This window comes from Gossypium hirsutum, chromosome A01, assembly GCF_007990345.1.
Source record: "Gossypium hirsutum isolate 1008001.06 chromosome A01, Gossypium_hirsutum_v2.1, whole genome shotgun sequence".
Classification (NCBI taxonomy): Eukaryota; Viridiplantae; Streptophyta; class Magnoliopsida; order Malvales; family Malvaceae; genus Gossypium; species Gossypium hirsutum.
The window spans coordinates 17,312,401-17,329,274 of NC_053424.1; the positions used below are offsets into that span (position 1 = coordinate 17,312,401).

The following is a 16,874-nucleotide window of genomic DNA, read 5'->3' on the forward strand; positions in this document are numbered from 1 at the left end:
AACCGAAAAATGAGAGAGATTCATGCAATGCGTAGTTAATGATATAATACGAAAAGTAAAATTATGTAGCATTTGGGACTACAAGCAGGAGAGACACTAAGGGGTGAACAAATTATGAAGTATGAAAGCACAATAATGAGTTGGGAGATCAAACCACACCGATGCAAGCATCGGACTCAGACCATGGTCTTATGTTCAGGCCTATGTGTAAACTCAAAATCGATATGCACAAAGGCTCGCTCAACTTCTGGTAGCTGCTCTAGCTTCTCCTGCAGTTTCTCACCAATGTTGTGTGCTTTGTTCAGCAGCATGTCTTCAGGCAACACTATGTCAACCTCCACAAAGTAATGGGAACCAAATGTATATGCCCTTACTGTGTCAATGTGTTGTATCTCTTCATGGTGGTTCCATATCAGATACGTCAATTTTGCTAGAAAATCAGGTGGTGCACTTCTTCCAATTAGTGACCATACATTCTCAATCACTGTTCTGGCCCAGGTACTCATCGTGTATAGTGCTATCTGCAATTATGAAGCAATGAGCTAATAAGGATATTAGTAGCATGCATGTGATTGAGAGGAAATATTTTATTTAACTCACAATTATAGCTCCAGTTGGATCAATCCACCAGCGGATATGAATAGCTAGAACAGCTGTTGCTAAACCAACTGAGTTAGTAACCACATCGAAGAAATGATCCTGCGCGTAGGCTCTAACGATTTCGTTTTTGAACTGCCGGCAATAGACCATGAGGACGAACTTCACCACCGTCACCAAAACCATAATCCCGATCATCCATTTCTCTTGCATATGATTGATCTCCGGGTGGGACTATACAAAAGGAACCAAATAAGTAAAAACGTTGTGGCCAATGGCCATACCAAAATGACTTGATGGTAGCTGAGTAGCACACACCTTTGCAATCAGTTCCCTGACAGACTCCAGCAATATTTGTAATCCTAGAGTTGCCATTACTGAAGCAAAAACAATGATACCCTGGAAAGTCAAAGCTTGGTTAATGGACATATTTGCGGTGACAGGAAAGAAATATATATACATTTATTTTATCGAGAAATAACTTACGACGGGCTGCATTCGTTTCTTTCCAATTGGATAGTGATATTGATTGGGGGTTCTCATGGCATGCGCAGTGAACCATAGAATAAATCCCGACAGGAGATCCAAGAGTGAATCCAAAGTTGATGCAATGACTGCCAAAGATTTGCTTTCAATAGAGGCAAATACTTTGGCACCAAAAAGCACCAAATTGGCAGCGTTAGACACATGAACTGCCATCCTCTCACTCCTTGCAAGTTGCTTCATTTCATCCTGAATACAGCAAGGTATTCACTATTAATATAACATTTACAATGCATTGATTTGTTTAGTTGTATTTGATGTTTAAGGCATAATGAGAAGCAGATGTAAAAACCAGTGAAGAAGAAACAACCTCGGTTAGGCTATCGGGCAAACAACCCATCTCATTCATGGTCTCCATCTCATTAAATCCTGCAAGGAGCCTTTCTTGCTTTTTGTAGTACTCTGAAACCTTCCGCTGTTTCTCTGAATGAAAGGGAACCCAAAAATAACCATAACATCATTACAAAAAGTCTTCATTAATTACTACATGGGAAACAACATAGGGTAATAACGAAATCAGAGTTTTATGTATCATTCAATATCGTCGGTATCTATTGACACGTATTGATTTGAAAGGTAAAATATATCTATAGATAATAATGTTAGATTTAACTATCCACCTTTAAAAACTGTCAAATTTGACTTTACACCTTTTGAAAAGAGTTAAATTGCTATTTTTAATAGAAGTACTGACTAAAATATTAAAATTTTAAACATTTTATAAATTTTAAATTATTTGTTAACATGACAAATAAGACAAGTAAGGTCATGTGGACATGAAATATCCTAAGATTGTCATGTGGGTTGCCATATTAATATCGTTAAAATTTTAATATTTTAGTGTTGTTTGAACGGGACTGAATCGATCGGTCAAATCAATTGAACCAGGAACCGATCAAGGACAGGTTTGGAGAGTAGCTTTGAGTCAGTTAGATTGAGAACTGACTAAAATAGATTTTTTTAAAAAAATTTATAATAATTTTTAATCATACCGATTGGACCGGTTGAAACGATCGAACCAGCAAATCAGTAACCTAATCAATTTGATTATCGATCCGATTTAAATAACATTACATTTCTATTAAAAATACATTTTAACGTTTTTAAAAGATTAATAAATAAATTTAACTAAAAAAAGCTAAAATATCAAAAGATATAAAGTTAAATTAAGGGGTAATATCAATAAAGTAGCATTGTGGTTTTAGGTACCACTCATACCTGCTTGGGCCGGTTTATAGCTAGCTAGTATTAATCTATAACAAGTTTCCTTTTTTAAAGGCAATTTTAACTGTTTTTATTTATTTCATAATTAAATTTAAAATAAAATATGATTTTTGCATTTAATTAATATTTTAAAGTATTTTTATATTTATTTAAGTTGAAAATTAAATACTTAAAAATTTAAAAATTTTATTGGCGTATTAATATATTTATACATATTGGATTGATGTATCTTTACATGTGTACATAATAATATGCGTCCAGGAAAAAAAATATGTTCATAAAATACATCAATAACTGGAATAGATGTTGGTCAGCTTCTTCCTGACTGTCTATGTTGCAATCAGAAGATTTCCTTTACAGCTAGCAAATGCATACACAAAATCTTGAGATGCTTTTTTTCTTTTCATGAAGAATTATTTTCATCCTTCAATTTTTAAGGGAAAAAAGTATCTTATTTATTCATTTAATTTTTATTTTTTAGTTTTTTTAATAATTTTATTATAGGTTCTGATCTATTTGTTAAACTCATAAATAATAAGATAATACGCTTTAGCACATTCAAATATACATCCTCCTATATTGGTAACAATGTCTATGTCAATCGAGTTAAAACTCCATTAACTTATCTCTTTTAGTTATTAAATTTATATTTTTTTATCAAATTACTCCAAAATAGATAAAAAAAATAATGTTTGTTAACTTTTTTAAAGTGACATACACATGGATTACTACATAGATTACATGCCAGCATTTACTTAATTTTTTAAAATTTTAAAAATTCAAAAAAATTATAAAAACTATTTTAAAAATTTTAAAATCATTAAAGTTATTAAAAATTATTAAAAATTAATTAGATGTTAACATATTATCTACATAACAACTCACGTATATGTATTTTTTAATAAAGTTAACAAATATTAATTTTTTCATCAGATTTTAATAAAAAATACAAATTTAAAAAATAAAAACAACTTTATCTATAAAGCTAAAAGCGCTAAAAAATTCATTATATATATATATTGTATAACATTACAAAAGATCCCATAACTAGTGTCAGCTTAGCATTTTGTTTATAATTTAATTTCATGTGTAAGAAAAATCAATTTAGGCCTTAGAAATTCACCACAAATAGAAGAAATTAAGCTGGATCCTCGATTGCTCTTCAATTTTGTCCTAGGTCTCATCTCTTAAGTGTTATTATTATTATTTATTATATTATTTCATCAAGGGCTGAATTCCCTAGAAAAGTGCGCTTAATAATGATATTTGCATATATTGTTGGGATAATGGAGAAAAACACTTCTGCCTCTATAGCACCTAATATTCTATAATTAGTTTTTTTTTTGTTCAATAATATTCTATGCTTAGTTTATTAAACAACAATGGCCCCTTCGAAAAAAAAGAAAGTTTGCTATGAAATTCATGTTTTTTTTTTCATTTTTCGTGTTAGGGGAAATGGAGAAAAGTTTTTGCAGTGTTATTTTTTAGTAGTTAATTTGAACATTGAACGATAAAAACATTGTACTCAAAGTGTTTATGATTAATTTTATTGATGGACCCTAGGCGTTTCGATAAATTCTATAAACTTCTTTGAGCTCTCTTCAGATTTTTCTAATAGAGACACACTTCAAGGACTTCTCTCAATAAGAGAGTTGATTCCTCCTCAATTGTAGTTCATAATTTATTTTCTCAACAATATCATTTTCAATATTCGAATCTACATCTCCTTTTAGAATATAATGTATATTACCATTGCACCCAATTAATAGGAGCAAATTAAATCACTACTAACACTCAACAAATAACACTCTTACGAATTGAACCTAAAACAATTTCTAAATAAAATAAACAATCAACCAATAAATTACAATTTAGGTTCAAAATGGTGTGATTTTAAATAAGGTAATTATTCCCTATATAATTAATAAAATAATAAATTTTATAAGTTGATTTAAGATTATTTTTTAAATATATTATTTGGATACATAATTTCATTTTAAAATCGATAGTGATTGTTTTCTTTTTCTTTTTCTTTTTTAATATCCTAGAAACTTTATGAATAGAAAAAGAAGATGATGACAAATAAGGTCCCTAAAGCTTTATAAGTGCTAAGCTACTTTGGCCAAACCTGACCTAAAAGTTTGAGAGACAATGTAGTAGGATTCCACTAGCTAATTAGGAAAAATTGCCTGGATCATGTACATATATATCAGTATAAAAAAAAAGTGATAAAATTATTAACAATAATGCACTGATTCTACTAATATTCATCATATAGCAATTAATTCGTTATAAGACTCATCTAATCATTATTAACAATTTCCTTTTATGGATTGTCAGAAATTCAAATTTCAAGTTGCTACTTAATGACTTACCTTCTTCAATCATGGGATTTCCTTACCAAAAAGTAGAAAGATAAGCATTAATAATACACATGCAATTTAGGCAAAAATGAGGACTCTGAATTTTTAAGTATCGTTTTGTATATGACTCTTCGCACAAACAAGGACCAGCCAACAGTTAGAAATTATGCAAAAAATAAAACAAAATTCTCACAATATTTCTCTCCACAGTAAAGCTGTTGAAACGAAATTCTTCAGAAAAGAGCATAAACCAGTATTTCATGTGTAATATTTAATTCCTCCAATCAATGTTCTTGTTTTCCTCTTAAAACAACAGAAGAAGAAAAGAAAAGAAATCAACTAAAGGTTTGGTTGAAAATCAGCTAACCATTAATATGTTACGTTGAAATCTAAACAACCCTTTCTTTTAAGAAAAAAGACTGGATTCATCGGACTTCTTTCTCTTCACAAGAGAAAAGAGAAATCTAAATTTGGAGTTCAATTCAATACTATTTTGAAAGCATTTGTTGTTCTTCATAGATTGCTCTCCTTTTATAGGTAGAAAGGAAGCAGAAGGAAAAAAGAGAAGAAAGGAACTTACTAGGGGTACAAAGCAGGCGAGAGAAAGGATCGTCCCGAGAGGATAAGCTTTGTTGGGGAAGGCGAAACTCGTCCAGGTTGAGACGCCATGAAGACGACGACCTTTCATCTCGCTGAGGCAGAAGTTCTGTATTGTAATCGTCGTTAACGTTGTGGATGCCACTCTCATTGCGCTCCATTGTTATTTTTACTCAAACTACTTCCCTAAAACCGCTCCTTCCTTTCCTTATTATATATTTATCACGCAAAGTAGGGGAAGAGACAGCTTACCCTGTATTTCCTCCTATTTTACTCTACACATGACATGCCCTTCTCTTCCTGAATTTTGTTTTTGTTTTTTTCCCAGATATTATGGTTACATTGCTCAACTTTTTTAAATGCCTTTTTCAGTTTTTCTTTTCTTTTCATTATATCCAAATATTCTTTTTAAATTCATTTTGTGTAATATTTGATTCCTTTTAAATAGCATTGTTACATTAATAATTTCATCCTAAATTTTAAGATTTTAATCTGATTTGATTTTTTTAAGATAAAAATACTAAAATTTATTATGAAAATGTTAATATGACATAAAACTATTAAAAAAAAGATAAATGACAAACGTCATTATTTTATATAATCTTTTTCCACATTGCAACAATTTATAAATATTGGTAGCTTTTTTTTTTCTGTAATAGATATCAAATAATATGCCATTATTATTATTTTTTTGTGTACAACAACACAAAAAAAAATCACAGCTTGGAAGATTTAAGTACCAGAATGCTTAGAAGGGTTGAAAGAGTTATGCATTTCGAAAGATAGTAGTGAATCAAATATGTACTAAATTCTATCAAACATAAAAATTAAATTTACAAATTTTTAATGTGACTCTAAATAACATGTTGAAAGCTCTTAAACAAGACAAGACAAAAACATGTGATGCATTTGAGCAATTGATTTGATGCATCAAAAAAAATTACAGCTTTTATTTTCCTCTCTCGGCAGGAAGTTGTCTTTCTTTTCCTTCGATTTTTTCAAGAATACAGAACATTCTTGGAAAACGCATGGATGAACATAAATTAGGCAATATGTGGCTTTTTTTTTAATATAATTTTTTTTATGTATAAAAACAATTATGGGTTGGTTTATTTAAAAAAAACAATTGTTTATAATTTCAAGTTTTTATTTACGTAAATTATATATGTATTTTTGGTTTAAATTTTTATTGTAGTTTAAATCTTATCTAAATTTACTATAATTTATGTTTAATTACCAATTTGATCATATTTTGTGATGGATGTATTAATTTAGAGGAACAAAAATTTGTATTTAAAGATGGTGGAAAATTAGAGATATTAAAGTTGAAATATTTGAGGAAAAAGTGCAACTTATTTGTCAAGAGTTTAAAATGAAAAGGTATTAGGGAAATTGGTTGGGGACCATGAATTAGGGTGTGGTATGAAATTGAAAACTATTCCTACCCTCTCCTTTGGAGGGTGGTCCAATCTTCCTTGTACATATCCTTCCCCTTCTTTATCCTCTTATCAAAATCATCTCAACTTTGTTGAAGTATGATGTTGTTGAGGTACACAGTTGATCTAAATAAGTTACTTAAAATTTTTAAAACCTTGGGTTTAAGTACAGTTACTTAATTGAGTTGGTATTATTTTTATCATATTAATATGAAGATTGTGGATTTAAATATAGTTAAAAAATATAATATCCTGTGATTTAAGTATTTGAAGAGTTTATAAATTATATAACAAAATATTGCTTGAGTCCTTGTTATCAAGCCGTATATGCCTCAAAATATTCTATATGCACATTACCTCATATTACATAAATGACTTAACGTATTATGAAACACTTTCGTTCCAACCAACCACAGTAATGCAATTAAGTTTTAAAGTCTGAATTTTTTATGAAATTCAATCTTTACATTCAAAAGGCCAATTTTTATTAAGAAAATAGTAATAAAAAATTATTATTTTAAAAAATAAAAACATATAAAGTGATATATGTTTTACTGCTAATATATTAATCATCAAAATAACTATTATCTCTTATAGTTTTTAGTTTTTTTCACTTTCGTATTTTATTTTTAGCTTAAAGTATCATTTGGCCATTAAAATATACTATTTTTCTCATTTTGGTACCTAAATATTTTTAGCTCACATTGATACGTAAATTTTATATATTAGAAATATATTTTTTAAAATTTTAAAAATTATTATGAGGAAAATATTTTTAAAGTTTTAAATAATTTTCTAATATAAAACTTGAAAATACTATTAGATAATGCCAGTCAATGGTCGAACAACATCAGTAAATGATCAATCAATTCTAGCCAAAGTTAAAGGGTAGTGTTCTATAATTTTTTTATTAATTAAATTATTTTTAAATTTTTATAATTTTTATTTGTTTTTTAAAATTTTTAATCTATTTTTATTGTTATAACATATGAATGCTACGTGGCACTTTCTAATTGGAATGAAGTGCCACATGGCACATTCTATTGAACCACAGTTCAACCCGTTTTTTCAACGGTAATGAATTGAATTGATTAACAGAATGTAACTTTAGATAGAGACCAATTTGAACGAAAAAAAATTATATACTAAGAAAAAGGGTATAAAAAAATTATATACTAAGAAAAAGGGTATACTTTAAATGCCAAATTATACCGTCGAAACCATTTTTTTAGAGAAAAACGAGAATCGACTTTTTAAAACAAAAATTTGGAGTCGCCACCAATCTCTCGGTTTAGGTGTGATTGGGCCACCTACTAAAATGTTTTGTTCCATTAAAGACAATTTTGGTTCACGTAAAATAAAAAACAAATGGGTTCGGGAGTCGGTTATGCATGAGGAAGGGTGAGCACCCTCATTACGCCCAAAAATTGGTACCAAATTGATTCGATGCTATCCTTATATCAAAGATTTTAAGAAAAAAAGATCTTTCAAAGCATGATTCTTTAAAATGTGTGAATAGTTCAAGTTAACTGTCAAAATTCTCTCGTTTCAAAGATATGCAGCATCATACCCAGCACGATTGGATACGATCCTTTATACCTTAAAAAATACGATCGATTTTTTACTTTCAAAAACTCGTACACTAAAATTATAAAAGGTTATCCAAATATTTAGTTCACCAAAAAAATCATACCCAGCACGATTGAGCACAATTTTTCGAATTCTTAAATATTGGATATTGTCTTATTTCAGAATTTTTGAATAATAAGGAAAATTGAAAATTCACTCAAAACACATTTATTTGTTTTTAAATAGGTAGAACACTTAATGCATTGTATCGAAACATTTGCATAGAAAAGGATCAATGAACAAGAAATGATATGATATAATAAGCCTCAATTTAATAAATCCAACAATTATGTACAACTATTCTAAGTAAAATATAACCAAATTCTTAATCATGAATGGAGAGTAATTGATAAAACAGTGACTAAATAATATACCACAACAATAAATGTAAAACAACCCACAAAACATGTACAAAATAAAGCGGAAATTAGCAAAAGATGTAGTATAAGACCATTTTTATAATAATTATGAATTAATGAACACATAATATACATACTATATGAGTAGATTAATTTGCATAAAAACTAAGAATATATAATTATTGAAATAAGTATTAAAACATTTGAATTGAATAACATGCAAGATATTTTAAACACAAATTCATTTAAAAATTAACAATATACATAATAGTTTATATAAAATATAAAAGAATAATAAAATACATGATAATAGATTTACAAAACATGCATATGTACATAGAAATAATTATTTGTAAAAAATAGCATGAGATTAATAGTATATAATAATTATGTATGCAAAAACTATATGTATAAAATGTATGAATTGAGTGATGCTTATAAATCAAGCATATGTTTTAATTTATGTATGTATGTGTAAAAAGAATTTTGAAATAAGCAATGTATAAAATAAATTTATATGAAATAAATTAATTTTGGATTAATGATACGTATTGATGATATATGGACAAAAATAATAAGATATGGAAGTTCGTAAAATAAGTAAATTGTACAACTTAAATATAGTCCTTAAAAGAAATAAATTATACACATAAGTAACTTTAAAGGAATACATAGAAAACTATTTACATGGAATAATATGAAATCAATGACGTGGACTATAGCAAAAATAATCTAATATGAATTATTTACATATGAATAAATTTTAGAAACAATTGTATGCTAAGATAAACAAGGAATTAAAATATGAAGTATAAAATTAAATTAATTTTATCCTAAATTATATATGTAATAAATTTTAAAAACACAAATATATATAAATATATTTTTAAAAAAATTTATATGTATAAAATAACAGATGAAAGTGTTGAAAATATATATATTTATTGTCGTAACCATTTTTTGGAAAATAGGAATCGACTTTGGTTTTGGAAAATAAAAGAACGGGAGTCGCCATCAGTCTTTTTTGATGAGGTGTGATCGGGTCACCTCGTAAAAGTGGTTGTTTTTAATAAATGGTTTGATTTATTTCAAAAACGATTTTGGTCCACGTAAATCAAGAAAATAGGTTCGGGAGTCGGTTACGCACGAGGAAAGATTAGCACCCTCGATACGCCCAAAATTGGTACCTAGTTGATTAATTAGTCTCTTAGTGTCGAAGATTTGAAAACTTGAAAGAATTTAAAACACAATCCCTTTTTGAATTAAAGCTGATCTAAAAATGATCGAACAAGTTAAACGGATGTTAATGACTCCCTCATTTCGCAATAATAAAACGTCACGTCCAGTAATGTTAGGACATGACATTTCGAACTTTGTGAACAAGCTTGCCTTTATTCGAAATTCATGTATTTTAACCCTTTTTAAAACAAGGGGTATTCGATTAGTTAGGGTGAACAAGGAAAATCGAAACCCAGTAAGTTAGGGCACGTTCCCTCGAATTTCCTAACACCGAATATTGCCTTTATTCGCGAAAAATCTTATTTCGAAGTAACAGAATGTCATACCTAGTAAGTTAGGGCACCACACCCCGCATCTCCGAAAATAAGCCTTTTTTAAAGCTCGTATTGCGATTTAAAGGAGTATTCCGTTATTTAGGTAAAATGAGAAAAATCGAAACCCAGTAAGTTAGGGCACGATTTTCTCGAAATTCCAAATACGGAGTATCACTTTTTATGAAAAGATTATTTTTGTTGGGTAAAGGATGATATAACGCAAATTTGTAAAAAAACGAAAAGAAATAAATCATGATGTTTACAAGCATAATAATAATAATAAATGAGTAGTATAAATGACAAAAATGAAAGAAGCAAACAAGCTATGTAAAAGAAGAGAATAATAGGTAAAAATAATAAATAACGATGAAAGTAAAAATAAACAAGAATAATAAGAATAAGTAAAAAGGGAAACTTAATAGTAAACCGATAAATAAATAAGTGATATATAAAATAGAAAAAGAAAAATAATAATAATGTTGCTAAAAGGTAAAAATGTGTTAATAAGGATGATAATAATAATAAAAATAATATGCTAATAATATAATAGTAATGATGATAGCAATAGCAGTAAAAATAAAAATAATATAGTAAATAGAATAATAATAATAGCAATAAAAAATTCATAATGGCGATATTAAATAAAGTGATTGTAATAGAAAGGGTGCTAATATCGATAGTAACAAAATAAAGAAGATAACAAATTGTAATGATAATAATGATGTAAATAATATTATTAAAATAAAAATAATAAGTAACAATACTGAGAATAATAAGGATAGTAAAAAATATAATGATACATAAAAATAATGCTATATATAAAAAGCATATATATATACGCGTATAATGAAATACATACAAATATTAATAGTAAATATAATAGGGGTAAAAATAGATATAATAATAACATGGGCATAATACGGTATTAAGAAATATTGTATTAAGAGTGTATACATAGTATATATGCTAGGAACAATAATAATAGTAAAAATAATGCTACATAAATAGATATAGTAATAGTATATACATAATATAGTTATTAAAAACATATACGTAACATATAGAAAAACACAATACTAAAAGGATGTATATATGATACGCATATATTATAAATGATAATAATGTTAGAAAACAACTATTAAAGATATTGCATAAATATACATACATATATATGAAAAACAAATACATGATAATATTAAAAGTATGTACATAATATATATATATATTAGAAAATGTACACATAATATGTAAAAATATATATGCATATATAGTATTTAGAAAAAGAGAAATATACATAATATAATATTGATATACATATATACGTAGCATGGGGTATAATTAAAAGTATATATATGTGAATACAAATATATTAACAAAAGCAATATTAATATTAAAGGCTATTAATAATACTATGTAATATATATATATATAAGTATTAAGTAAAAAAATAATGATGGGACACTAATAAACAAAAATATAATAATAACAGTAATAAAATACAATAGCATGAATAATATTAAAATTAAAGTAAAATAATGAGAAAAAGTAAAGGAGGGACGAAAATCGAAACAAAAACGAATTTTGGAACAAATTTCAAAGAGAATAAAAAAGAAAACGACCAAATTGCAACATGTGTGCAACCTAGAGGTACTGAAAATGCAATATTCCCCCATTCTAAAGCGCAGCGCCTGGCCGAGGACCAAATTGAAAAGCGGGACAAAATCTAGGGCCGAATTAAAAGTAGAAATAACTTGATTGTAGATACATGAAAAAGTGGAAGGGCTAAATACGTAAATAGCCCTTCCTCTTAAAAAACACGCGGATCCTCTCCCCAGGCGGGTCGGGTCACGGGTTCCCTCCCCAAAACGACGTCGTTTTGCGTCTGGGGAGGGAACATCAAAATGCTGCCGTTTTTTTAGGCTATAAAAGCCAAGTTTTTTGGGCAAAATTCATTTATGCTATCCTCCTTAAAAAAAAGCTGCTCTCTCACGCGCGCAGTGGCCGGAACCCCGAAGATATATATATATTTTTTACTTTTTTTGTATTTTTTTATGTACTTATGATATATGTGTATATGATGGTAAACAAATTCGAAAATAAAAAAGAAAAAATAAGTAAATAGAAAGGAAATAATAATGATGTAATATCACCTTTTGTTTTAGATTTCGATTCTTGGTATTTCAACTTTTATTTTCCTATTTCTTTGGTGTTGCTAAGATCTATGCTTTCGTTTGTGTTTTAGATCTAAAAGTTGTCAATTGCTTTTTGTATTTGCTAAGAAAAAAATGCCCAATCTGTACAATGGTTTTTGCTTGACTTTTTATAGCCATTACATGATTTTTATATTTTTGTTGTCCTTTCATTTTAATGGCTTGCAGGTGCTGTGGCGATGGATTTGACCTGTCAGTGGAAGCAGAGGCAGTGGCCAGGCAAGTGGTGATAGACCTGGCATGGGCGATTAGGTTAGGGCTTTTATTTTTGTTTTAGGTATTGGGCTAAGGTTTGGGCTTAGGTTTTTGTAGTTTTATTTTTTGATTTAGTGGGCCGGGTAGGAATGGGTTTCTACATTTATAATAAAATAGACTTTTTAAAAGAGCTAGCTTATGTATAAAGATATAAAAAAAATATATGTATGTGAATAAATTCAAGAAGTGATGTATACATAAAATAATATGAAATCAATAATATATATAAAAAATATTGTATAATATAAATTTTAAAATAATATATAATGTATAATGTATAAATTTTGAATACAAAAATGCATGTATAAAGAAAATTTTAAAATAGAAATTTTACATAATAAAACAATTTAAAGAAACAATTATACAAATGAATGAAATAACAAATTAAAGCAATATTTAAAACGATGTTAAGATAATTTTCAAAAAAAATAATAAAATCTTAAATAAAAATGAATAAAAACATAAATAAGTAAATAAAAACTCGATTAAAATAAAAATAAGATTAAGAGGACGATCTATAAACAAATAAAATTAATAAAACCAAAGAATAAACTAAGATGAAACATGCACCAATGGTCAGGGATCTAAAATACAAATATCCCAAGCTTTGAAACACAGCATTTAAACAAGGACCAAATTGTAGCAATGCGTAAATCACAGGGAAAATGTAAAAACAAATAAACAGAATCAAGGCTAAAAAACAAATCAATGTAGGATAAGAGGGACTCGGCGTACAAATTGACCTTTCAAGGTGAAAAGGCAAGGCCATAATAACCTCTGACCGAATATTCTTCTCAAAACAGGTTTCAAAACCCTTTTCTCTCAAAATTTTTCAAGCTCTTTTCCCTTTCAGTCGACTGAACCAAAAGGTTATTCACTCTTTGCCTCCACGTTATCAAATCGGACCCTCCTAAATCCCCATCAGAGCTTCGATTTCAACGAATTCAACAAGGATTCGAAGGCTCCTCAAGAAGATAAGTATTTTTGCTTCTGCTTATTTTATTTTTTACACACACAAATAACAAAAAGCAAAGAACTCAAAGCAAAATCTACAGAAAAATGAGATTTTAAAATCACCTCTTGAACTGTTCCCGTTTTTCTATTCAAACTTCTCTGTATAGATTTGTATCCCCCCCTTTACATTGTTTACAAATGGTCTTTTATAGCCGAAAACCCCCAAAAAATGAAAAGAAATTGAGACTCTCATCATCCCTCTTTTCTGTTATCTCTTTGCTGTTAATTATCCTTGCTGTTATTTGCTTTAGTTATTAGTTCGTTTTGCAGGTGTGTATGGCGTGGAGTGAAGCTGTTTGTGGGCGTGCTGGCGTGGAGGAGGCAGTTGGAGGCTACAGCAACTGAAGCTTTTAGGGTTTGCTGAGTAGTTTTTTTGGGGGGGGGCTGGGATTTGTGTTATTTGTTGGGTCTGGTTTATTCTTGGTTTTAGGGTTTACAAATGGTCTTTTATAGCCGAAAACCCCCAAAAAATGAAAAGAAATTGAGACTCTCATCATCCCTCTTTTCTGTTATCTCTTTGCTGTTAATTATCCTTGCCGTTATTTGCTGTAGTTATTAGTTCGTTTTGCAGGTGTGTATGGCGTGGAGTGAAGCTGTTTGTGGGCGTGCTGGCGTGGAGGAGGCAGTTGGAGACTACAGCAACTGAAGCTTTTAGGGTCTTCTACATATACTTTAAACCCTTTTTTCATTATTATTCACCTGGTGGATGGGTCAATCTGTAGCTAGAAAGAAATTTATAATAGTTATATTGTCAAAATGGTTTTACAAGTAAATGCTTGAATTAGAACTCAACATTTTAGAGGTTGCTCATATAAGCGTCAAACCTTTTAAAATGGTCAAATAAGAATTTAACATTTACAGAAGTGCTCAAATAAGGGCACTCTTTAGCTCAATTTATGGGAAAATTTTGGTAAATACTAACATGTTTAAAATAAAATACATAACACCTGAACTAGATATTGCTTGAAAAGAAAAGAAAGCAACTAGAGCATAATTTGAAATCTGATATACAACTTTTGAGAAGCCCTTATTTGAGCAATTTTGAAAAAGTTTGACTCTTATTTGAGGACTTTCGAAAAAATTTAGGTTTTTATTTAACCATTTTGAAAAGTTGATCCTTCATTTGAGGACTTTTATAAATGTTGAGCCCTTATGTAATAACTTTGAAAAGTTTAGCTCTTATGTGAGTAACTTCTAAAGAGTTAAACCCTAATTTATGCATTTAGCATTGGTTTTACTGATAATTTGATAGATATAAATGATAATTAATCTCATGATGACAATTTGCAACTAGCGGTTGCTATGTATTTGTGTTTATATGAATCTTAGGGCCTAAAACATACTTAGTTCATGGTCTTGTCCCTTTGGAATTAAATAAACTCCGCATCATGAAAAGAAACTGTGAAGGTTTCATATGTGCATCAAATATAACAATAGAGTTAAATAAAGTTTAAGATGTATAATTATGAAAGTTTGCAAAATTAAATTAGATTTTATAATTGTTTAATGCGTGATTTGGATTTAAAATTTTGAATTTGGGTTTCAATTATTATGTAAATGGTAAGAATGAAGTGGAAAAGAGAAGGGCTTGTATAAAATTGTGATTCTACATCATTCTTATCCCTTTTCAATGATCCCTTTTCAATGAGAAAATGACAAGTTAATTTTTTTTTTCCTGATTTTCAGCTTTTTCCTCTTGAAAAAATTTAAATTCAACTAAAAATGCTAAAAATTAGGAAGAAAAATCTGATTTGTCATTCTCTCATTGAAAAGGGATAAGAATGACGTGAAATTACAGTTTCGTACAATCCTTTCTCCAATATAACTTATATTAGAAAAGTATTAAAACATGGATTTATCAAATTAAAATTTTCAAATTCATTACTAAACAAGCTTCTAACAAATCCATTGACAGGGGTGAAGCCAGAAAATTTTTTAGGGGGGCCAGATGAAATTTTAATTTTCTATAGTTTATATCTTTATAATTTGTAAAGGATTAAATCAAATTTTTATAATTTTAGGGGGTAAAGTATAATTTTACCTTTACTAATTTAAAATTTTTAAAAAAATTAAAGGACCAAAAATATAATTTTACATTTTAGAGGGCCGAGGCCCATGCCAGCCCCTCTAGCGACGCCCCTGTCCATGGATTTGATAAATGGTAATGAACTTTATATTTCTAAATAGTTTATTACTCAATTTACACTGTTTTTTAAATCCAAACTCAAACTCCAAAATACTAATTCCCAAACGCTTCCTAAATGAATTTTGATATATAAATATTGAGCTTTTAGCGCTTTCATAATTTCGCATATGAGATTAAGTATTTGATTCAATTATATTTATTATTATTATATATATATATTATTTCCAAAAGACTTGATAATGATATATTCTAAGATTATTGCTTGATGATGAAATTATTTACATTAAAAAATAAAGATAGTTTAGAATACATCTAATTAAGCTAGTTTTCTTTTAAAGATATATTTAAATTCTTAAACGTGCACAATTTATTAAAGAGAAGAAAAAAAAGTACAATATTTAAGGAATTGCTTAGCATATTTGCATCCATGAAATCATGCTAGTGGAACGTCAACAAAGCTACCAAGCAACAAATTGAAAGGGTTGCGTACCAAAATCACTAATTTTTTTTTTTTGGAGGGACACTCACACGATTGATGTGCCAAATTAAATTGATGTTGAATGCTCACTTTAGTCTTTATCTATGATGGATGAGGAGGATAAAATGTCTTTTAGAAAAGCATTATAGAAGATGATCCACTTTTATTCATGTGATGAATCCAGGATAATATATCATTTTATTAGGCAATCCCTTTAAAAAGTTAAGACTACTTTCTATCTAAATTAAATTTCTGTTGGTGTTAACTTATTTTTTTAAAAAAGTTTTAAATTTGAATCATCATTATATTAAATAGGATTAAAAAATTCATTTTAAATATAGTTTGATTAATTAACAGGATGAAATTAAAATTTATTCAACCAAACATACTAAGAATTAAAACCAATTAATTGAACTAATTAGACTGGATTAAAACCCACACATATAGCAACCGCATATGATAAAATTCAG

At 28.3% G+C, this 16,874-nt stretch overlaps 1 protein-coding gene and 1 long non-coding RNA gene across 2 annotated transcripts; one reads left to right on the top strand and one right to left on the bottom strand.

Moving 5' to 3' along the window:
* Positions 1 to 19: 19 nt before the first annotated feature.
* On the bottom strand, positions 20 to 5,740 carry LOC107921133 (metal tolerance protein 10). Its single transcript, XM_016851000.2, has 6 exons — positions 5,308 to 5,740; positions 1,451 to 1,563; positions 1,084 to 1,329; positions 916 to 996; positions 601 to 831; positions 20 to 521 (listed from the first exon to the last, which is right to left on the bottom strand). The coding sequence occupies exons 1-6, from the start codon at positions 5,483 to 5,485 to the stop codon at positions 177 to 179; spliced, it is 1,194 nt and encodes a 397-aa protein (XP_016706489.2). The 5' UTR covers positions 5,486 to 5,740; the 3' UTR covers positions 20 to 176.
* A 7,609-nt stretch (positions 5,741 to 13,349) lies between these two features.
* Positions 13,350 to 15,131, top strand: LOC121229057 (uncharacterized). The gene is made up of 2 exons (XR_005926495.1): positions 13,350 to 14,135; positions 14,352 to 15,131. It is a non-coding gene; the product is annotated as an uncharacterized lncRNA (long non-coding RNA).
* The last annotated feature ends 1,743 nt before the right edge of the window (positions 15,132 to 16,874 follow it).

Excerpts from the sequence above, each read along its gene's own strand:
- LOC107921133 (XM_016851000.2), bottom strand. The coding sequence starts at position 5,485 with ATGGAGCGCAATGAGAGTGGCATCCACAACGTTAACGACGATTACAAT. Across the intron at positions 997-1,083 it reads AGAAACGAATGCAGCCCGTC|GGTATCATTGTTTTTGCTTC; the intron begins GTAAGTTATTTC and ends TTGACTTTCCAG. Across the intron at positions 522-600 it reads ATCCAACTGGAGCTATAATT|ATAGCACTATACACGATGAG; the intron begins GTGAGTTAAATA and ends TCATAATTGCAG.